The following is a 24139-nucleotide window of genomic DNA, read 5'->3' as shown; positions in this document are numbered from 1 at the left end:
TTTTATATACTGTGTTAGTAAACTTACTTAGCTACCAAAGGAACGCAACATTGTTAACACAACAAGCCCATTACCTGGTGTAAAAAAATTTACTGTAAATTAACATAAGTCATTTTTATTGTTAAAAAACGAAATAAGTTAAAACAAATCTGAATAATTTATATCTATAAACCAGATTCTTAATTGATCAATTAAGCGTGTAAAGAAATTTTCTCACGGAGCTATGCAATTCAACCACGCAGTCAGTCTGAAGTAATCGCCCCCTTTGGGAAGTCATAAGTCGACAGTGTTCATAAAGTGAAAAAAATTTGATAAATTTGGTTCGATTTTGTCCCTCAAAAAGGATAGTCTTTATTTTAGCACTTCGGGTGAGAATAAATATATCTATGTGTGAAAATATATCTATTTTTATACGTTCCACCATAATATGGAGGGTATAATTAACTTTGTCCTTCCGTTTGTAAACATCGAACCCCCTATAAAGTTTATATATTCCTGATCAGTTTTTTTTTTATTTTTAAAGTAAGACCCAGCTTAATCACAGATTTGTTGTTTTCAAATTTTAAAAACAACAAGTTTTTTAAAGTGCGGTAGTTAAAATTGATTTACTTTAGGGAAGGGCAGAGAATACTAGTTTCGTCCAACGCCACCTGGACTCATCATTCTTGATCAGCATAATATTCTAAGTCTATACAACCACTTCCGCCGGTCCATCCGTCCGTCCGCCTGTCTGTTAAAATCAAGATACGGGCAAAATGTGCCTCATCGAAATAATGGTTTTTTACCCCAAGTACGTTTGGACAAAATCCGTTTCCGACAATTTGGAGTTGATTTAGCCAAGTCCGTCTGTCTGGCCGGCTGGAACACACGATAACTCTCGAACGGATCAATCGACTCGGTCCAAAATTTGGCTTTTTAAAATTTTGTCCAAATTTAGTTTAAGTTCGATGATGGGTTATATCGGTCCACTCCTTCCGGTACCTCCCCCACAAAAGTGCGAAAATGTTCGGAAAATTTGTGCGCACGATAGCTCTTGAAGGGAGTAACCGATTTGGTCCATACTTTGCACATCGTGAAATTTCTACCAAGCTTAGATGAGGTTCCAATATGAACTCAATCGCTCCATGCCTTCGGGTACCTCCCACACAAAATTTTGTGACAACTTGTATTCACGACCCCCCATACGGTGGTACAAGTTTCTTCAGGCGCAAAACCATACTTCCTGAGAAAATAGCCTGAAAGGTGCAAAAAAACCATATGACACTGTGCGTAGTGGTTGGAGCGAAAGATAGCTCTCAAACGGATCAATCGATTCGGTCCAAAATTTAGCCTTTTGTCCAAACTTAGTTTAAGTTCGAATATAAGCCATATCGGTCCATTTTTTCTGGTATGTCCCTCAAAAAAGCTCAAAAATGTTCGGAAAAATTGTGCGCACGATAACTCTTGAAGGGAGTGACCGATTTGGTCCATATCTTACACATCCTAATATGTCTACCAGATACAGAATGGGTTCGAATATGGACTATAGTTGTCCTCTCCTTCGGGTACCTCCCACACAAAATTTCGGATAAGTTCACTATAAGTCCTGCTTTCGAATCACTTTGATTTTTGTTGAAGTAACTTCAATCCCTGCCTAAATTGCGACGGTAAAAGTTTATTCAAAGGCAACTTCATACTTCTTGACAAAACAGCCCGAAAGTTATAAAAAAAACCCTTATTTCACCATATGTAGTGAAGGGAGAGCACGATAACTCTCGAAGTGATCAACCGATTTGGTCCAAGATTTGGCCTTCGTGATATTTTGTCCAAACTTAGTTTTAGTTGGAAGATGGGCAATGCCGGTCCCCAACTTCTGGTACTTCCCCCCAATATTTAAAAATGTCACTACAATTGTATCTACGATATCTTTTTAACGTGGTAACTAATTTGGTCCAAACTTTAGACATCTTAATATTTTGTCCACATTTTATTTCACTTCTTAAATGGCCCATATCGGTCCCCTCCTTAGGGCACCTCCTCAACAAAAGTTCAACAATTTTGTCTAAATACAGTTTAGAGTCTATTCGAAGATCCTTTGGAAATGTATACCGATTCTGTTAATTGTGGTCCTGTTTTTTTATTATGTTTTCCGTGGACAAGTCCATGCTTCCTGACATACTGGTCTAAAAGTTATGAAGTGAGCCACTGAAATTGCTAGCGGGCGCGATATCTTTGGAAACGATATGACTCTCAAAATAAGATCCACTTCCATAATGGACTAATTATGTCAACCCATTCCCTTAAGTACCTCCTCTGCAACACTTTTGAACTTTAATCCTAATTTACATTTTTGTCGGCAAGTTCAAATGTCCAAAAAGGAACACAAAATTCTGAAAAGACCCTAAATACATTATATCTGTCCGTGGATGAAAGTTTCAGTTCACATAGACTGAAGTGTATATTACTCCTAGGAGGTTTGGCATTGTAAATGGCCTATAGCCCCCATAGAATAGTACCTCCCGATTTTCGGTATTTTGGAGATTTTATCTCATTATTACACCAAAAAGGCTCAAATTTGGTATTTATTCCACGCCTTCATATAGGCCCCATAGAACGGTACCTCCCGATTTCCGGCATTTTGAAGGTTTTAACCTCAATATCCTACCGAAATGGCTGATATTTGGTCTTCGTTGGTATACAACTTTCCACCTGAAATTTATCGGTATAGGTCCACGTCTTCATGTAGCCCCCATAGAACGGTAGATACAGATTTTCGGTATTTTCAAGGTTTTAGCCCCATTATAATACCGAAATGGCTGCAATTTGGTATTCAGTCTTCGATGGGAGTACACAACTTTCCACCTGAAATTTGTCGGTATAAACCTACGTCCCATATAACGGTATCTGCTGATTTTCGGTATTTTAAAGATAGTGGCCTCCCGATTTTCGAGGAATTTTATATAGTTTCTGTTTCGAGTATAAAACTTTTCACCTGAACTTTTCACCTGAACCGTGTTCGCTTGCCGTCCCAGTGGTATACTAGGAGGACCCCCTAGTATACTCGCTCCTGTGAATGTTGATCTTCTTGCACTTTCGTCTCCGAGCTCCAGTCCACCGCGCTTTTTCTCCGTCGTAAGTTTAGATATGCTTTCGCTTACCGGGTTCGCGTGCGGGCCCAAGTGGTATACTAGGAGGTCCCCCTTAAGCTCGCTGCTGTCAATTTTTTTGGTCCACTTTTCAAAATATGGTCCAGTATTTTATCGCTGACCATTTTTCCGATGGCCTGCTGGTGTTCCTTGGGTATTCTGCCGGATCCTCCACTGGTGCCGATCACCGCATAGCACCTCTCGTCCCTGTAGTCTCTGCGGCCATCTTCCTCTTCTGGAAGGTCCTGAGCTTCTCTTCTGAGTCCTTGTAACTTCCAGAAGATTCTGCGGTCGAGGTCACCTTCTTCGTGTCCGAGCACTCCTTCTCGCCCTCCGTCGAAGGATTCTTTAGGCAGTCTCCTTCGCGTGGGTCTTGAGTAGGCTTGCTCGGGACATTTGAGGTTGGGAAGTTCTTTTTTTTTACTTTGTTTAGCGGGTATCTAATCTCTTTAGGTGCGGCCCGCTGTTCTTTGTTTAGCCGCGCCTGGATTTTCTTGTACTTTCGTCTTTTAGCTCCAGTCCACCGCGTTTTTTTCTCCGTCGTAAGTTTAGATATGCTTTCGCTTACCTCTTCTACCATCTTGTGGACCCCTTCATTAACGGGCTTTTCCACAACGCTGGTGTTGTGTTTGCTGTTGCTATCGAATTTGGAGTCAGGGTCGTTCCCAGTCTCGGATGGTTGGGTCAATATTAAACATTCGTTTCCCTTTCTCCTCCTCCATTTTACCTTTCGGTTGTGTGCTTGTAGCAGTACCGTCGACCACAGATGCCAAGGCACCCACACCTGTGGGAGATGTTTGCTCACGATCGCTTGATGACGGCGAAGTGTGACGCGCAGGCAGATCACCGTTCCCAGTCGGTACTGGGTTATTTATGCCCTGCACCGTAACTTTTATCTCTTCTTTGTCCTCCATATTTGTGTTTTATTTCAGGGGAACAACCCCGTTGTTAGTTTTTGTCCGCGGGAAACTCAGAGGTTTCCATATGTAGGTGGTCGGTTGTAGGTTCCCCCCCCCACCATAGACGGGTCATGTAACAAGTGATTTTACTAGTATCTGGTAGAGTAGCACTACCATCCACCTCCCAATATCCACCGGTGGGACGCGCCCTGTAGAAGAACTGTCAAACACCCTCGGGTTATATTATAATATATTTTTTATACCTTTACAGAGCTATAATCCAGGATTTTTTAATAGCTGGCAATAACAACCGGAAGATGGCACCGTTGAAACCGGCTACTAGTTACACCTCATGCTCCCTGCATGAACCTGTGAAAATGTTGGCCTCCGAACAAAATCTTAAGGAAACCAAACCTCAAACTATACCGGAATTTTTTCATGACTGTTGTGGAAAATTTAAAAATTCTACTGCATTGGCTTATAAAGATAACTCAGAGACTTGGATCACCATAACCTATGAAGAATATGAGAAGAATGTGGAACAGGCAGCATTAGTTTTATTGCATTTAGGAGTGCAGCTACGTACATCTGTGGGAATTTTAGCTCACAATTGTCCAGAATGGTTTTATATAAATTTGGCTGCAATGCGTATAAATGCCGTATCGGCAGGAATTTATACCACCAATTCTCCGGAGGTGGTATTTCATGTTCTAGAGACTTCAAATGCCAGTGTTGTGGTGGTTGATGATAGTGGCCAGTTGGAGAAAATTCGAAAAATCCGCACACGTTTGCCACAGCTGAAAGCTGTGATACAGCTGCATGAGCCCTTTGACTTTGGTGAGGATCAACAAAAGGAAGGTTACTATCGTTGGAGGGATTTGTTTGAAATGCAATTTACATCTTCGCTGAGAGAGGAACTACGCTTGAGAGAAGGTCAAGTGGCAGCTAATGAGTGTGCTTTGATTATATTTACGGTAGGTCGTTAAAAATGTGTTGGTATTTTTACAGAATTTTTTTTTTTTATTTTTGTTTTCTAGTCCGGTACCGTTGGCATGCCCAAAGGCTGCATGATATCCCATGATGCCATGGTATATTTGACAAAAACCATGAATCACAACTTGACCTATATCAATAAAGGTCATGAGCGAATAGTTTCGTACTTGCCCCTTAACCATGTGGCCGGTCAACTCTTTGACACGTTTATGACCATGGATAATGGAGCTGCCACCTATTTTGCCGATCGTAATGCCTTAAAGGGTACACTTATTGAGAATTTCATAGAAGTACAGCCCACATTTTTGTTTGGAGTTCCAAGGGTTTTTGAAAAAATCTATGAAAAGCTAATGCAGCTGGAGGATAAATCGAGCACAGCGAAGAAATGTTTGCTGCAGACGGCAAGGGGTTATATGCGGGAGTATCATGTAAATCGTACAAAAGGGTAACCGATTTTATCATTGCTTTCCCCAGGAGTTTGGAACTTAGTTATTTTGTTATCCTCCTAGGAAACCCACTTCATCGGTGAAATATTGGCTAGCCTCAAAGGTAATCCATCGTATCAAGGATGCCTTGGGTTTGGGTGATGTAAAGGACTGCTTCATTGGTGGGGCACCAAGTTCTGAAGATGTGAAGAATTTTTTCATGAGTTTAGATTTACCATTGACTGATATCTATGGCATGTCTGAGGTGAGTGGTGCAGTTGTTTTCAATTTTGGAAAGTCCCTAGATGCTGGCCTTGGGAAACCCCTCAATGGGGTAGAAGTTCAAGTAAGAAATCCCAGTTGTCAACGCAGAGAAGGAGAGGTAATACCAAGATTTTGGCATTAACAAATCTCTTATTTAAAAAAAAATATTTGACAGGTTATGATGCGTGGTCGAACAAATTTCATGGGTTACCTTAAGGAACCAGGAAAAACAAAGGATACTGTTACCAGTGATGGATGGATCTTAAGCGGCGATTTCGGTTATTTAAATGCGCAAGGCAATTTATTTATATGTGGTCGCCTAAAAGAGCTCATAGTTACAGCAGGTGGTGAAAACATACCACCCATACATATTGAGGATATAATTAAAAAGGAACTGCCGTGTCTTAGCAATGGTATTGTTATTGGTGATGGCAGGAAATATTTGACAGCTTTAATGACATTTAAGGTAAGGTGACCAAGACTTTTTGAAATATATTCAATATATATATTTTTTTGTAGACTGACATGGATCCGCACAGCGGCTACCCCTTAGAAACTTTATTACCAGAAACCAAAGAATGGTTAAACTCGTTGGATTTACATTACACACAGCTTTCGGAAATAATACACATTAAGCTACCCAAAAACTTGGAAAATTTTGATCCCGACAGTATTGGAGTAAAACTTGATGATAAGCTACACAGAGCATTGGAAGCTGGCATACAACGTTACAATCAACAAGCCATATCAAATGCTCAAAAAATCCAATATTTTACAGTTTTGCCACATGATTTTTCAATACCCACAGGAGAATTAGGCAAGAAGGGATATACATACATATAATAGAGAAATTAAAGAGTTTTTTTTTATATTCCTTATTTCAGGTCCTACATTGAAAATGCGTCGCAGTATAGTTCAGCAGAAATACGCCAAGATAATTGACAAAATGTATAACAAATGATAAGAACGGAATGGCAGCATGCGCTGCAAAAGTCTAGAAGACGAAATTTGAAATTATTTTTTGATGTCAATTAGAGATTAATAAAAAACAAATAAAAAAATTCAGGCGACTTTGCCGACAAACATTTTTAAACAATACATTTCCATAAGCTTGGATTTCATAAAAATATTTTTCATAAACGTGGATTTCTTAAAAATATTTTTTCATAAACGTGGATTTCTTAAAAAATATTTTCATAAGCGCGGATTCTTTAAAAATATTTTTTCACAAGCGCGGATTTTTTACAAATATTTTTTTCGTCAGCGTGGACTTAAAAACAATATATTTTTTTAATAGGCGTGGATTTAAAACAATATATTTTTTAATAGGCGTGGATTTAAAAAAATATTTTTAATAGACGTGGATTTAAGAAAAAAATATTTTTTAATAGACGTGGATTATGAAAATTGTTCATAAGTGTGGATTTTAAAAAATTTTAAGCCTGCATTTAGAAAAATTATAAGCCTGGATTTTAAAAAAATCATTTTTCATAAGTGTGGATTAAAAAAAATTGTAGGCGTGGATTAAAAAAATATATTTGTTAAAACTATTGTTAAAAATCCAGGCTTATATTTAAAAAAAATTAAAAAATCCACGCTTAAACAAGTAAGAAAATGTTAAGTTCGGCCGGACCGAACTTTTTATACCCTCCACCAAAATTAAAGTGAAAAAGAATGGAATAATTAGTTTCCTTTCATCTACGAAAGTACTTAGCCCCGCCTAATTACCAAATTTTAACCATTTTGGTAGGACAATAGCTTTATTCAAAATACCGAATATTGGGAGGTACCGTTCTATGGGGGTTATATGAGACGTGGGCCTATATCAACAAATTTCAGGTGGAACGTTTTATATCCTCAACGAAGACTAATAAACAAATTTCAACCATTTTGGTGGGATAATGAAGCTAAAACCTTCAAAATACCGAATATCGGGAGCTACCGTTCTATGGGGGCTATATGAAGGCATGGACCTATACCAACAAATTTCAAGTGGAACAATTTTTTATATCCTCAACGAAGACTAATTACCAAATTTCAACCATTTTTATGGGATAATGAAGTTAAAACTTCAAAATATCGAATATCGGGAGGTACCGTTCTATGGGGGCTATATGAAGGCGTGAACCTATACCAAAAAATTTCCGGTGGAAAGTTCTATACACCCAACGATGACTAAATACTAAATTTCAGCCATTTTGGTGGGGTAATGAAGCTAAAACCTCCAAAATACCGAGTATCGGGAGGTACCGTTCTATGGGGGCTATATGCGTGGACTTATACCAACAAATTTCAGGTGGAAAGTTTTATACACCCAACGATAACTACCAAATTTCAGCCATTTTGGTAGAATAATGAAGCTGAAACCTTAAAAATACCGAATTCTGGAGGTACCGTTCTATAGGGGCTACATCAAAACGAGGACCGATATATCCCATTTTCAATACAAACCATCCTGCAAGTAATCAAAACTTCTGTACCAAATATTGACTCATTATCTTTGCCAGCTGTATCTTGATTTCAACAGACAGACGGACAGACGGACATGGTTAAATCGACATAGAATTTTATGCTGATCAAAAATATATATACTTCATAGGGTCTCCGACGAATATTTCGATGTGTTACAAACGAAATGACAAATTTAATTATACCCTCCATATGGTGGAGGGTATAAAAATCCAATGTTATGATTTTTTTAAGAATTTACGCTTAAAAAATATATTTTAAACAAACCCAGCAAAAAAAGTCCTCCCAAAATAATGGGTTTTATAGTACCTTTTGGTAGTCGTAACTACTTACAAAACCCCCTACTAACCCATTATTTTAACAAGGGAATGTCGCACTGAATAACTAGTTATTCTATGACCAATATAACCACTAGAATAAAAATAAAAAAATTATATTTTCTATTTTTAAAACAGTTGAGGTGGAATTTGTTTTCAATTTCAACACACTTCATATTTTTTATTTTATTTTTTTTTTATTTCGCCATCTGCTGGATTTAAACACACGAACTTCTGCTTTGTAGCCTAACACTACACACTCGGCCACGCTCACGAACATTAAGGGTTGTTTCAACGTGTACATATGCTTACATGCGCACCAGCAACTGTACCCGCCCGACGGTGCGCGTTGAACGCACAACCCTTGGATTTGTAGTCGGACCCACAAGATCTGTGCCACCGTACTCATTACTTAATAAGAAGTAATATAAGTAGTTATTTTTTAATACATTACTCTGTAATGGGTTACATAATGACTAACGGATCCAAATTTTTGCTGGGAACACACGCTTATGAAAAAATATTTTAAAAAATCTACTCTTATGAAAAAAAAATTAAAAAATTTACTCGTATAAAATATTTCTTATAAATTCTTGCATATAATAAATACTTTAAAAAATCTCAGCTTATGAGAAATATTTTTAAAAAGTCCACACTTATGAAATAACATTTTTAAAAAATACACGCTCATGGAAATAACATTTTTAAAAAGTCCACACTTATGAAATAACATTTTTAAAAAATCCACGCTCATGGAAATAACATTTTTAAAAAATCCACACTTTTAAAAAATATTTTTAAAAAATCCACGCTTATGGAAATAACATTTTTAAAAAATCCACACTTTTGAAAAATATTTTTAAAAAATCCACACTTTTGAAAAATATTTTTTAAATATAAATCAATAAAGTATTTTTAAAAAATTCACGCTCATTGAAAAATATTTTTAAAAAATTCACGCTCATTGAAAAAATATTTTTAAAAAATTCACGCTCATTGAAAAAATATTTTTAAAAAATTCACGCTCATTGAAAAAATATTTTTAAAAAATTCACGCTCATTGAAAAAATATTTTTAAAAAATTCACGCTCATTGAAAAAATATTTTTAAAAAATTCACGCTCATTGAAAAAATATTTTTAAAAAATTCACGCTCATTGAAAAAATATTTTTAAAAAATTCACGCTCATTGAAAAAATATTTTTAAAAAATCCACGCTTAAGAAAAAATATTTTTTTTTAATCCAGGTTATTTAAGTAATGTTTTTAAAAAGACCACTCTCATGAAATCCACGCTTCAGAAAAATATTTTTAGGAAACTAACGAGTATAAAAAATTATTTTTAAAAAACTAACGCGTATGAAAAGATATTTAAAAAAAAACCAAGGTTTGAAAAAATTTTTTTAAAAAATGCTAGCTTTGAAAAAATGTTTTTAAAAAATTCAAGCTATGAAAAAATATTTTTAAGCTTGGAAGAAATATTTTTAAAAAATCCACGCTTATGAACTATATTTTTAAAATAAAATATCCACACTTATGAACAAATATTTTTAAAATAAAATATCAACGCTTTGGAAAAATATTTTTAAAAATCCACTTTTATCAACAAATATTTTTAAAAAATTCACGTTTAAAAACAAATATTTTTTAAAAATCCACCCTTATGAACAAATATTTTTAAACCATCCACGCTTATGAAAGGATATTTTTAAAAAATCCACTTTTATGATCAAACTAATATAAAAAATAAAAAAAAAAATTTAAAAAATTAACGCTTGTGAACAAATATTTTAAAAAATTAACGCTTGTGAACAAATATTTAAAAAAATTAACGCTTATGAAAAAATATTTTAAAAAATTAACGCTTATGAAAAAATATTTTAAAAAATTAACGCTTATGAAAAAATATTTTAAAAAATTAACGCTTATGAAAAAATATTTTAAAAAATCCACGCTTATGAAAAAGTACTTTTACAAAATCCACGCTTTGAAAAAATATTTTAAAAAATCCACGCTTATGAAAAAGTATTTTTACAAAATCCACGCTTTGAAAAAATATTTAAAAAAAATCCAATATTATGAAAAAAAATATTTTTAAAAAATTCACGCATATTTTTTTTTAAATCTACGCGTATGAAAACATATTTTTAAACCAGTAAGGAAAGGATCACAGTCGGGCGGGTCCGACTATATGATACCCTACACCACTGTGAATATGTAAAATATCTATGGGAGCTATATCCAAATCTGAACCGATTTCGATATAATTTGGGTATCGAAATATTTTGTCCAGATTCGATTTAAGTTCGAAGATGGGCCATATAGGTCCACTCCTTCAGGTACCTCCCCCACAAATGTTCAAAAATTTTCGCAAAACTTGTGCGCACGATAACTCTTGTAGGGAATAACCGATTTGGTCCATACTTTGCACATCGTGTAATTTCTACCAAACTTAGATGAGGTTCCAATACGGACTCAATCGGTCCACTCCTTCGGGTACCTCCCACACAAAATTTCGGATAAGTTCAGTTTAGGACCTGGTCCCGAATCGCTTTGATTTTTGTTTACGCAAGTTGTATTCGCTGTCCTCTATACGACGCTGTAAGTTTCATTAGGGGCAAGTCCATACTTCTTGAGAAAATAGCCTGAAAGTTACAAAAAACCCTATGACACCGTGTGTAGTGGTTGGAGCGCAATATAACTCTCGAACGGATCTTCCGATTCGGTCCAAAATTTGGCTTTCGTAATATTTTGTCCAAACTTAGTTCAAGTTCAAAGATGGATTATATCGGTCTACTCCTTCCGGTACCTCCCCCACAAAAGTTCGAAAATGTTCGGAAAATTTGTGCGCTCGATTACTCTTGAAGGAAGTAGCCGATTTGATCCATACTTTGCACATCGTAAAATTTCTACCAGTCTTAGATGAGGTTCCAATATGGACTCAATCGATCCACTTCTTCGCGTACCTCCCACACAAAATTTCGGATAAGTTGAGATTAGGACCTGCTCTCGAATCGCTTTGATTTTTGTTGCAACAACTTGTATTCACTGCCCTCCATACGACGGTACAAGTTTCATCAGGGGCAAGTCCATACTTCCTGAGAAAATAGCCACAAAGATGCAAAAAGCCCCTATAACACCATGTGTAGTGGATGGAGCGCAAGATAACTATCGAACGGACCCGCCGATTCGGTCCAAAATTTGGCCTTCGTAATATTTTGTACAAACATAATTAAAATTCGAAAATAAGCCATATCGGTCCACTCCTTCAGGTACCTCCCCCACAAAAGTTCAAAAATGTTCGGAAAAGTTGTGCGCAAGATAACTCTTGAAGGGAGTGAACGATGTAATCCATACTTTGCACATAATAATATATATACCTGTTATAGATCAGATTCGAATATGGACTATATTTGTCTACTGCTTCTGGTACCTCTCACACACAATTTTGGATAAGTTCACTTTAAGACCTGCTCTCGAATCACTTTAATTTTTGTTGAAGCGATTTGCATTCACTACCTCCAGTACGACGGTAAAAGTTTTTTTCACGGGCAAGTCCATACTTCTTAGGAAAACAGCCCGAAAGGTGTAAAAAAATCCCTATGTCACCATATGTAGCTTTCGGAGAGCACGATAACTATCGAACTGTTCAACCGATTTGGTCCAACATTTGGTCTTCGTCATATTATATCCAACCTTAGTTTTATGGGCAATACCGGTCCACAACTTCCGGTACTTCTTCTTTAAAAAATTTCACTAAAATGCTAGGACGATATCACCTGAATGAGGCAAACAATTTGGTCCAAACTTTGGATCTCCTAATATTTTGTCAAAATTTAGTTTAACTTCTAAAATGGCCCACATCGGTCCTCCTAAGGGTACCTCCCCCACAAAAGTTCAACATTAGTGCAGTTAATTCTAAATCCACATTTTTGTCGGCAAGTTCAAATGTCCAAAAAGGGCCACAAAATTCTGAAGAGACCTTAAATACATTCGATCTGTCCGTAGGTGAAAGTTTCACTTCACATTGGCTGAGGGTATATATCTGTCGGCAAAGCCGACTGACACTTTTTTACTTGTTTTTATAAATATTTTTCATAGGCATGGATTTTGAAATATCATTTCATCAAAAGTTAATCTAGTGTTTCTGCTAAAGGAAAACATGTTTGCGAAAAAAGTCGACGACCTTCCGACCTACTGGTTTATATCGTCCAAAAAATCAAATAAATCAATTAAATAAAAATTAAATTAATAAATTAGAATATTTATTTGTTTTTAAAACGATTAACTCTCTTAACTGATTCGTATACACACATACATATGGTAAATAACAAAAATGTTTTGCAATCGATGAATCCGAGTTTCACCCTTTCAGAATTCGCAAACTGTTAACATATTCTATAAAGTATGACTACAATTCTTTAAAATGAAGTGTTTTAGGAGGGATCCCATAATGTCGACCATTAAAATTAATTTTCGTGGAAGCTGTGTTGGCGTCAATGTAGAAAAATGGGTAAAACTGGGTTGAAGCCAACAAGTTTTTTTATGTTCCCATGCGATTTCTGGCTTAACCTTACATTTTATAGACCTATTCCCAAAGAATGAATCACAGAATACTCCATGGGCAATAAGAAAGCAGTGTATGATTTTTCGATATATCCACTGCATCCACCTAAAATTGATGCTGACATTTTGAAGCCGGAATTTCGGGGTTTTTTGAATTTTTTAATAATCCGGACGCGCAAGAAGATAATATTCCAAACTCATAACACGATTATAGATCTCGTGATTTTACGTCGTTTGGTGCATATCTCATGAGTGTGCTCCTTACAGCATCCTAGTAATTGGAGTCGAAAGGCCAAAATTTCATGCGTGAATTTTCTTACAAAACATATTTTTTGCGTGTAAAATTTACAACTGTCATTCAATTTCCTTTGAAACCCGCGTGAATTTAGTTTTCTTACGCGACGGTTCTAATGAAGCCTTCCGCGATCGAATTCATCTACTAAAACCGCGGATATAGATACCTTGAAAATCGGAAAATCAGCAAAAATATATTTTGACAAATCCGCGTACTAAACCGCGATTTTCTTTAAAAATTTTTACATAAATAGAATCCTTTACTCGCGATTATAATATTTGCGAAAACGCGTGTCATAAAAACAGAGATACGCGAGTAATATGGGTATTTCGCCAAAAATTGAATGTGGAGGCACATCCGTGGTTTTTGATGAATCTATTTGAAATAGGTGTATTTTGACGTATTTTTGATGGGCGCTGATGAAACCGGATGCGCATCAAAATCGTATGCACATTGCGCGACTTTTACCAACTTTAAGGTTTTTTGCAGTGCATGATGCAACTGGCGGCACACAATGGCCGCTGACTTAAACATCGAAATATGCATAAATATTGAAAGAGATTGATTGGCTTTATCAAAAATCGGTAGCGCATCAACCGACTTTAACTAATTCGCGAGTTACAGACTTTTTAATTTTCATATCTTTTAAATGATAGTAATTTCAATATTACTCTTAATTTCCTATCCTTATAAGTTATCCCAGTAAGCAGTTAAGCTTTCACGATTGTAAACCATATATTTTGATAAAGTTTTAGCAGAATACTTTAATTTATGTATTAGATTTTAGCGAAATAGTTGGATAACTCTCAAATATTTTTTTCTAATTTTTTCGAAACAAACCAAAAAATATATTTGTAACAATATTTTCCAACAATGAGTTGTTTCTCTTTTGTTGTTGTTATAATATGCAATTTATAAAGCCAATGTTTATAATTTTGGTTTCACATTTTTTTACGCGTTGTCTAATTTCTGTACGTATTTTTAATTTAGTTTTTAGAGGTTTATACGGGCTCTTAGTTAGTATAATTTGAATTTATTGCCAGATTTTTTTAATTTTTTTTTTATTTTCCGCGAAAATAAAAACACATTTTGGAAATTTTGGTGCATCTACGGATGGATATCAAATGCTGTTACTGATATATGCTTACATTTTCTCAATACAAAAAATAAGAAATTTTAAAATATTTTTTCTTTATAAGAGGATAAAAACCGCTATAACTTTTGCGCGCATCGGCCAATTTCGTGAACGCGAGCAGATTTGAAACCAGATTTTTTTCCTTTAACTCTATACCAACAATCGTAGATGTGCTCGCGAAATTTTTTTTAATTTTTTTCAAATGGAATTGCAAAGGAATTTTGTTATTTGCCATATGTATGCCGATTTTGATTCATCAATACAAAGGCTGATTGTTGTTTCACTTTCATCGCAGATCACTGACCTTGTTTTCGTAGCAAGATTAATTAAATTAAGCTAAGCTGCACATAGCTACTAATTACATAATTATTATAATTCTTGCTATTAAACTTTTTTAATATTATTATATTATTTTATTTTTAATACACAATACATATCTTAGTTTAAAACCTTTAAATATATGCCTATATTAATTATTTGAAATTAATCTATGCCCTGTTGTTCATTCTAGGTACAACTCTGTCATCAGTATCACTAAGACTATCAGTTTCGGCTTCATCTACTGCGGGTAGTTTGGCTTGATTTCGGTGTAATTTTTCCTGCAAGCAAAGTTGTGGTATCAGAAATTTGAGGAATATATGTTGTTGTAAACATCAGTTACTTCCATTTGTTTTAGTTTCTTTAATCTTTCCTTGCGATCAACTAATTTTCTTGCTATTCTCAAGGCGGAGAAAGCCAAGGCAATGGCAATTAGCATCCATATTACCACAGAGCGAGAATCAAATTTGTCCATGCGTATCTTAGGCCAAAATAGTGGTGGTGGTGATGGTTGGGTTTCATGGGGTGTAGAGTGCTAACAGGTAAAAAATGAAGCAGAGATAAGGCGTTAAAAAATTATATACGAAATGTAGATGTTTAGAAGTACTGTGGACAGAGGCCTCTTACTGTGTGTTCTAAGGACAGCAGACCCCTGAAATGTCTTCTTAGAACAGAAGACCTACAAAAGGTCCATTAGTTGTACTTACCGCACGTGTAACAGATTCCATTCTCTGCTCCCACAATTTCGATGTATCCAATATTATAACACTACGCTTCTTATCCTCATCATAACAATCGATGCCATTAGTTTCAAGCAGTGCTAAACTCCACTCCGTATGTACGGCATAGGTTTGTCCAAAATTTATACTCTTAGGCATTCGCATCATTTCTTGAACCAACCACTTGCAGCTCCACCAATTGCCAGCCAATTCGACGTGACCAAAGCTGAGCAATGCTGTTATATTAAGTAGGCGAAAATGATTCCCTGTTAAATTTAACTGCAGCTCATTGTGCATTGGTATTTCGGCAAGCATTTCAATAAATTCATCGCGATACAGGTGATTGTGAGATAAGTCCAGGTCGCGCAGAAAAGATAAGCCATTGAAGATACTGGCATCAATGTCATCCAATAAATTATAAGATAAATCTAAATATTGCAGTTGACGCGTGGCATTGAACACATCTGGGGATAGTTGTGAAATTTTATTATGACTCAGCTCTAAATATTCGAGGCTATTGAGATCTTAAAATATGGGGGAGGGGATATTTTCCAAGCTGTTGTAGCTGATGTTGATGCGCTGAAAACAGGAAACAAATATTTTTAAAAAATCGAAAAATATTGAAAAATATTTTTTATTTTAAAAATAAACAAGTAAAAAAGTGTCAGTCGGCTTTGCCGACAGATATATACCCTCAGCCAATGTGAAGCGAAACATTCACCTCCGGACAGATCGAATGTATTTAAGGTCTCTTCAGAATTTTGTGGGCCTTTTTGGACATTTGAACTTGCCGACAAAAATGTGGATTAGGAATTAACTGCACTAAGACACAAATGTTGAACTTTTGTAGAGCAGAGAGGACCGATATGGGCCATTTTAGAAGTTAAACTAAATTTTGATAAAATATTAGGAGATCCAAAGTTTGGACCAAATTGGTTGCCCCATTCAAGTGATATCGTCTTAGAATTTTAGTGAAAATTTTTTAAATATTGGGGAGAAGTACCGAAAGTTGTGGACCGGTATTGCCCATGAAACTAAGTTTGGATAAAATATGACGAAGACCAAATGTTGGACCAAATCGTGCTCTCCGAACGCCACATATGGTGACATAGGGGTTTTTTACACTTTTCAGGCTGTTTTCCCAAGAAATATGGACTTGCCCCTGAAAAAACTTTTACCGTCGTAATGGAGGTAGCGAATGCAAATCGCTTCAACAAAAATCAAAGTGATTCAAGAGCAGGTCTTAAAGTGAACTTATCCGAAATTTTGTGTGAGAGATACCAGAAGGAGTAGACAAATATAGGCCATATTCGAACCAGATCTATATCTGGTAAATATATTAGGATGTGCAAAGTATGGATTACATCGGTCACTCCCTTCAAGAGTTATCGTGCGCAAAATGTTTCCGAACATTTTTGAAGTTTTGTGGGGGAGGTACCTAAAGGAATGGGCCGATATAGCCAGTCTTCGAATTTAAACTATGTTTTGATAAAATATTACGAAGGCCAAACTTTGGACAGAATCGACAAATCCATTCGAGAGTTATTTTGCGCTCCAACCGCTACACAAGGTGTCATAGGGGCTTTTTGCACCTTTCCGGCCATTTTCTCAGGAAGTATGGACTTGCCCCTGATGAAACTTGTACCGTCGTATGGGGGGAAGTGAATACAAGTTGTTGCAACAAAAATCAAGGCGATTCGATAGCAGGTCCTAAACTGAACTTATCCGAAATTTTGTGTGGAAGGTACCCGAAGGAGTGGGCCATATTGGAACCTCATCTAAGTCTGGAAGAAATTTCACGATGTGCAAAGTATGGACCAAATCGTTTACTACCTTCAAGAATTATCATGCCCACAAATTTTCCGAACATTTTGGAACTTTTGTGGGGGAGGTACCGGAAGGAGTGGACCGATATAACTCATCTTCGAACTTTAACTAAGTTTGGACAAAATATTACGAAAGCCGAGAGTTATCGTGCGCACCAGCCAGACAGACAGACGGACGGACATTGCTAAATCAACTCCAAATTGTCTGAAACACATTTCGTCCAAACATACTTGTGGTGTAAAACCATTAATTCGATGAGGCACATTTTGCCCGTATGAAAGAGTATATGGGCAATATTATTGAAAATTTAACATCGTTGCCAAGGTTTACCCGTTTATAACTCGCGAATAGTGGTTGTATATTGTACAATTTAAATGCTTTAGTGCAGCATCTGCCTTTTTGCGGAAACATGTTAGCTCACTACCTTTAACGGGTGTTAAAGGCAGCTCCCCAGGTGACATCACGGGGAGGCCAGTGTCCACTTGAGATGAATGAGGAACTAAGATAAATCCTGGGCTTTGTTGTGTTAAAGCCGCTCAAGACCGTTCCTTGGTATCTTCCAACCCCTACGTCACTCAATTAATTTTTTTAAAAAAATTAATTTTTTAAATAGCTCAAAAATTTGGCTAAAAAGTTAATTTGCGTGGAAGTTATGAACGCGTAAATAAATAAAAATAGGTGAAACAAGTAAGAAAGTATCAGTCAGCTGTGCTGACGGAGATATAACCTCAGCTACTGAAAAAAAAAAAAAAAAAATAAATAAATAATAAATAAACAAGTAGGAAAAGCGTTACGTTCGATCGGGTCGAACTTTTTATACCCTCCACTACAAATTTCAGCCATTTCGGTGGATTAATGTGGAAGGATCGGAAGGTACTGTTCTATGGGGGCTATATGATGACGCGGACCTATACTTACGAATTTCTGGGGGAAAGTTTTATACCCCAATTGAAGTCTAAATACCAAATTTCAGCCATCTCGGTGTGATAATGAGGCCAAAACCTTCAAAATACCGAAAATCGGGAGATATCGTCCTATGGGGGCTATATCAAAACGTGGACCTATATTAACCAACTTTGGTAGGAATGTTTTTTGGCCTCTGGAGACACAAAATACCAAACTACAACCAATTCGGTGGTAAAATGGGACAAATATCTTAAAAATTCCTTAAAACGACGACGCGTCACGCGTCATTTTGTATGGGGGCTATACGAAAGCGTGGACCTACATAGCCCGCTTTCAATACCAAAAGTCCTACGTACATATAATAGATTTTCCCAAAATTTCATCCAACTACGTCAATCCGTTCGGACGCTAGAGTGATTTCCACAGACGGACAGACGGACGGACATGGCTATATCGATGTAGAATTGCACGCTGATCAAGAATAGATATAGTTTTAGCGGGTTTTTACAACTTGCCAATTAACGGAAATCAAGAGCCAAGGTGGCAATAGGTGGCAATCAAAAATATACTCTACGAAATATTAAGAATTTATAATATTTTATCAAAAAAAAAAAAAATAATAATAATAATAATAATAATTCTTGATAACGGCACTTTGCCCATGTCCAGTTGATGCCAACTTATTGTACTAAAATTTTATATTTTTAGCCCACTCATCAAATCCCAATCCAAACCTTTTAATATTATCAACAAAATTATCGGAAATAGTTATTTTAAAAGTCATCTAATTTTCACATGATTTTCGCTTTAGATTACCTGAAAATATTTTTCATATTTATAGAACTATAACTTCCTTATGGATGCACATATCGACAAAAAATAAATATATATAAAACTTAACATCACATTTTTCGATTTCTGTCCACTGCGGCAACACTGTGCGACACCTTCATATATCGCCCATAAAGCGGTACCTCTCGAATTTCGGTATTTTAAAAGCTAGCCATATTGTTTTAGCGAAATTGCTGGAATTTGGTATTCTTTATAAACGAAGGGAAACTATGTGACGACGTATTTTCTACTTTGATGCTGGGGTATGCTCAGAGGGAGGCCAGGGTCGTCACAAACATTTATTTTGATTTAGAGACATTAGAGAGAGAAACACATCAGTTGATTTCCTTTTTTCATAATACGTTATAAACACACTTTATTAACGTTTGCACCCCACTCGACGAGACACTATTTCTACGGCGCGTCGAGGTTCGTTTTACAACCCCACTCGACGAGACAGACACTATTTCTACGGCGCGTCGAGGTTCGTTTTACAACCCCACTCGACGGGACAAACACTAATTCTTCTGCGCGTCGAGGTTCGTTTTACAACCCCACTCGACTACGTAGAAACTACCCAGCCAACAATTTTTGCCGATGGCTCTGATATCAGATTTTTTTCCGAGATTTCGTAACCTTTCTTTCCGATTATTTTCCGAGTGCTCTGCACAATCTCGGAAGGGAAATTTTGATTTGTTTTCTTTCCGATTAGTTTCCGAGTACTCTGCACATAATCTGAAAGAATTTTTGATCTGTGTATTTTTCTCGCGAGCAAAAATCCCGAACTCTGGTTGAGAGTTGATTGTATACAAACAACGCCAGCGGCAAGGGAAATTTCTTTGCTTTGTTTGCATGCTGTACCTTGTTTTTTAGTTATTTCGCAGCAGTTAAGTGAGTAAGACGTAGCGGAACAAATTATTGTGTGTTTTAAAACAAATTAAAATTGGAAGTTTGCATACTCATTTTGTAAAAAGCTGTTTATAATAACAAATATTGTTAATTCTATTTTAGATACGCCAAATAAAGAACAACATCTTGATGACACATGGAAACTTTATTAGAAAAAGTTGTGTTTTATAATTTTGCAAACACACAATATCAGCGGGCAGCAGCAATGAATACTATAAATCCAACTTGTGAAGATGATGAAATAAAGAATAAAAAAATTCGCATTAAACATCCGAACATTTTCCGATATATAAATTACCGGAATTTTTTCCGATTTTCGGATAAAACCTTACGAAAATATTCCATATATCGGATAAAATATCCGATAATCTTCCGATTTTTTCCGAATATCGGATCAAACATCCGATAATCTTCCGATTTTTTACCGAATATCGGATCAAACATCCGATAATTTTCCGATTTTTTTCCGAATATCGGATCAAGCATCCGAAATTCTTCCGAATTTTTCCCGATTTTCGAATGTTCCTTCCGAGTTTTTTCCGAAATTGTGCAGATAATCGAAAATTCCCTTAAAATTTCCCTTTTTTCATTCGAGTTTTTTTGCGAATTCGTTCAGAATTCGGAAAGAAACTCTAATATTCCTTCCGATTTTTTTCCGATAAAACTTTCCGAATTCGTGGGCACCTTCACACAATTTTGTTCCGATTTCTGAACGAATTCGACATCAGAATCGCATACTTGTGCAGAGTTTCGTTCCGAATTCGGAAAAAAATCGGAAAAAATTGTTAGCTGGGTACTAGCTATTCTACTACCACACAAACCAAGGTTCGTTTGCACACCACTTGACTCCACACCCGTCAACAGACGCACAATGGTTCAGGAATCGATTTTCCTGGCAAAAATAAAAATTTTGTTTTGTCAAAGATATTTAATTTCTATATGGGATTCGCTAGTAAACATATTGAAACTAAGGAAACCAAAAAATTAGGCCCAAATATTTGAAGGTGTGGGCGTGGCGTGCCCCTAAAGACGAGCATTTTCCCCATTTTTTGGGAAATACGTAATTTTTGAAAATTTCTGGAGAAAGGCGAAGCTATTTCTCTGAAACTATAACAGTTATTGTGTTCGTTGTTTTTTTGTAAGGTAGGAAGGATTGTGGCCTTTAAAAATCGTTTTAGTAAATTACCGTAGCGTTTACACAACATGATCTATTTTATTTTTCCTCGGGTACTAAATTTTATGAAATTCCAAATTTAGTGGACTAGAACTTTTGTGGAACAACATGGAACAAAGTTCTGTTGTCACAGAAAGATGCCCGAAAGTCTCCCCTTCCAGCCTATATATACTTTTGTACCCGTCCCGTTCCGTCCGTTTAACACTTTTTTCAATTTATTGAAATTACATGGGTAAAAGTGTGTGTTTTTCTATACTGTTTCCATATAAATTACAGTTTTTTGACACAAATTACATCTTTTTTGAGTATATGAGTTTTTATACGAGTTATATAAGTTTTATTAAAACCTAAGGAGAATTTTTTTTAATTTTTGAAAAAATTTAAATTTTTTTTGTACAATTTTTTTTTTACAAATTTTTGAAAAAAATTTTTTCGACATTTTTTCGAATTTTTCTTTTTAGTTTTTTTGGTAATTATTTTATTTATTTGTTGGTGTTTGACCATCTTTAATACATAGGAAGATATAAAAACCACAAAAAACACTCATATTTTGATGAAAAATTGTTAAAAAACTCAAAAGTTTAACTTTGACATTGAATTTCTCTGCAACTACCGGAACGAACTTTACCGCTTATAATTCGTCTGAAAGCTGATTGTGTTATCTGTGTAACAAAAAAAGAATTATGAATATATCTCTATCCGTTCAAAAGTTACAGAATTTTGACCAGGAAAAAACGATTCTGAACCACTGTGAGACGACTGCCACGATTGTCTCTGAAGCACCTCCTTTTATACCTGCTGATGATGCCAGCTGACTGCTTGTTGACAGATTGTTTATGTTCGTCCACATTGCCGCTAGGAGGACTCATTCATCAGGTTAATGCTCTTCGCCACCGCTAGAGGGCATTTCGCCCGTTAAATTTGAATTTAACATTTGAAATAAATACAGTTTAATATACCATCACTATTTAATGTAATCAAAAACGTGTACCCACGACTTTTGAGCGTTACAACTCATTGTTCAATACAACTCGAGGTGGAGCGTATAACAAGTTAGGCCTGGCCGAAATTAACGCCGCTCTTACTTGTTAAAGCATGCTAGATGCTATTAATTAGGATTCTCTTCACATTAAATGTAAGTACATAGGTCCATAGTCCGTCATTGTGTTTTGTACAGTCACATACGGGATAATTTAGCTGTCTGTCAACTGATTCTTTTTTTGATTGTTTCCTTAAATAATGACTTGATTTAGAATAAACACTTTCACTTTTTTTCTTTCCCACGTACCGACAACTTTTTTCTTTTAAATTGTAATAACTTTTAAAAACAAGTCCATATGAGAAGCAAAGTTAATTGTTCTTGTAAATCAACAATTATATTCATTCATTTTCCTTGACAGCACTAAATAGAAGCTCTAATGCGATGTAAAGTGGATAACAATCGTGTCATGTGAATATACAAGTTGTAGCTTTTTTATACCCTCCACCATAGTATGGAGGGTATATTAAGTTTGTTTTTCCGTTTGTAACGCATTGAAATACTCATTTGCGACCCTATAAAGTATATATATTCTTGATCAGGGTAAAATTCTAAGTCGATCTGAGCACGTCCGTCCGTCCGTCCGTCTGTGGTAATCACTCTAGCATCCACAAAAATGGAGATAGGACGCTGAAATTTTGGGAAAATGCGTCTTTTGTTTGCAGGCAGGTCAAGTTCGATGATGGGCTATATCGGTCCACGTTTTGGTATAGCCCCCATATAACGGTACCCCCGATTTGCGGTATTTTGACGTTTTTAGCTACATTTTTAGACCGATTTAGCTATAATTTGACATTTAGGGTTCTTAAGTATTAATAAACTTATATAACAAAAGTTGTGGACATAGGTCCACGTTTTGGTATAGCCCCCATATAACGGTACCTCCCGATATACGGTATTTTGACGTTTTTAGCTACATTATCAGACCGATGTAGCTATAATTTGACATTTAGGGTTCTTAAGTGTTAATAAACATATATAACAAAACTTGTGGACATAGGTCCACGTTTTGGTATAGCCCCCATATAACGGTACCCCCCGATTTGCGGTATTTTGACGTTTTTAGCTACATTTTCAGACCGATGTAGCTATAATTTGACATTTAGGGTTCTTAAATGTCAATAAACTTATATAACAAAAGTTGTGGACATAGATCCACGTTTTGGTATAGCCCCCATATAACGGTACCCCCCGATTTGCTGTAATTTGACGTTTTTAGCTACATTTTCAGACCGATGTAGCTATAATTTGACATTTAGCGTTCTTAAATGTCAATAAACTTATATAAAGAAAGTTGTGGACATAGGTCTACGTTTTGGTTTAGCCCCCATATAACGGTACCCCCCGATTTACGGTATTTTGACGGTTTTAGCTACATTTTTAGACCGATTTAGCTATAATTTGACATTTAGGGTTCTTAAGTATCAATAAACTTATATAACAAAAGTTGTGGACATAGGTCCACGTTTTGGTATAGCCCCCATATAACGGTACCCCCGATTTACGGTATTTTGACGTTTTTAGCTACATTTTCAGACCGATGAAGCTATAATTTGACATTTGAAGTTCTTAAATGTCAATAAACTTATGTGACAAAAGTTGGGGACCTAGGTCCACGTTTCGGTATAGCCCCCATATAACAGGACCCCCGATTTACGGCATTTTGACGTTTTTATCTACATTTTCAGACAGATTTAGTTATCAATTGACATTTAGGGTTCTTAAATGTCAATAAACTTATATAACTAGTGGACATGGGTCCATGTTTTGGAATAGCCCCCATATAACGTTACCGCCCGATTTCAGGTATTTTGAGAATTTTACCAACAAGTTTTAACCGAATTATCTGTAATTTGAACATTTGAAATTCTTAGTGGTCACCACACCTCTCCACCAAAAATTGTCAAGAAAGCCCCCATATAACGGTACC

At 35.8% G+C, this 24139-nt stretch overlaps 2 protein-coding genes across 2 annotated transcripts; one reads left to right on the top strand and one right to left on the bottom strand.

The window, feature by feature from the left end:
- Window positions 1-238: 238 nt before the first annotated feature.
- On the top strand, window positions 239-6804 carry LOC141392701 (long-chain-fatty-acid--CoA ligase heimdall-like). The gene is made up of 7 exons (XM_073965582.1): window positions 239-368; window positions 4296-4998; window positions 5062-5462; window positions 5527-5824; window positions 5882-6172; window positions 6226-6523; window positions 6591-6804. The coding sequence occupies exons 2-7, from the start codon at window positions 4342-4344 to the stop codon at window positions 6665-6667; spliced, it is 2022 nt and encodes a 673-aa protein (XP_073821683.1). The 5' UTR covers window positions 239-368; window positions 4296-4341; the 3' UTR covers window positions 6668-6804.
- A 7929-nt stretch (window positions 6805-14733) lies between these two features.
- Window positions 14734-21914, bottom strand: LOC141392700 (uncharacterized). The gene is made up of 4 exons (XM_073965581.1): window positions 21799-21914; window positions 15512-16102; window positions 15148-15339; window positions 14734-15085 (listed from the first exon to the last, which is right to left on the bottom strand). The coding sequence occupies exons 2-4, from the start codon at window positions 15836-15838 to the stop codon at window positions 14975-14977; spliced, it is 630 nt and encodes a 209-aa protein (XP_073821682.1). The 5' UTR covers window positions 15839-16102; window positions 21799-21914; the 3' UTR covers window positions 14734-14974.
- Between the last annotated feature and the right edge of the window lie 2225 nt (window positions 21915-24139).

The sequence above is a fragment of the Musca autumnalis genome, unplaced genomic scaffold (genome assembly GCF_047663935.1).
Source record: "Musca autumnalis isolate F117 unplaced genomic scaffold, ASM4766393v1 scaffold_2, whole genome shotgun sequence".
Classification (NCBI taxonomy): domain Eukaryota; kingdom Metazoa; phylum Arthropoda; class Insecta; order Diptera; family Muscidae; genus Musca; species Musca autumnalis.
Note: the sequence above shows the minus strand (reverse complement) of the source record. Positions and strands in the feature narration are given on the sequence as shown.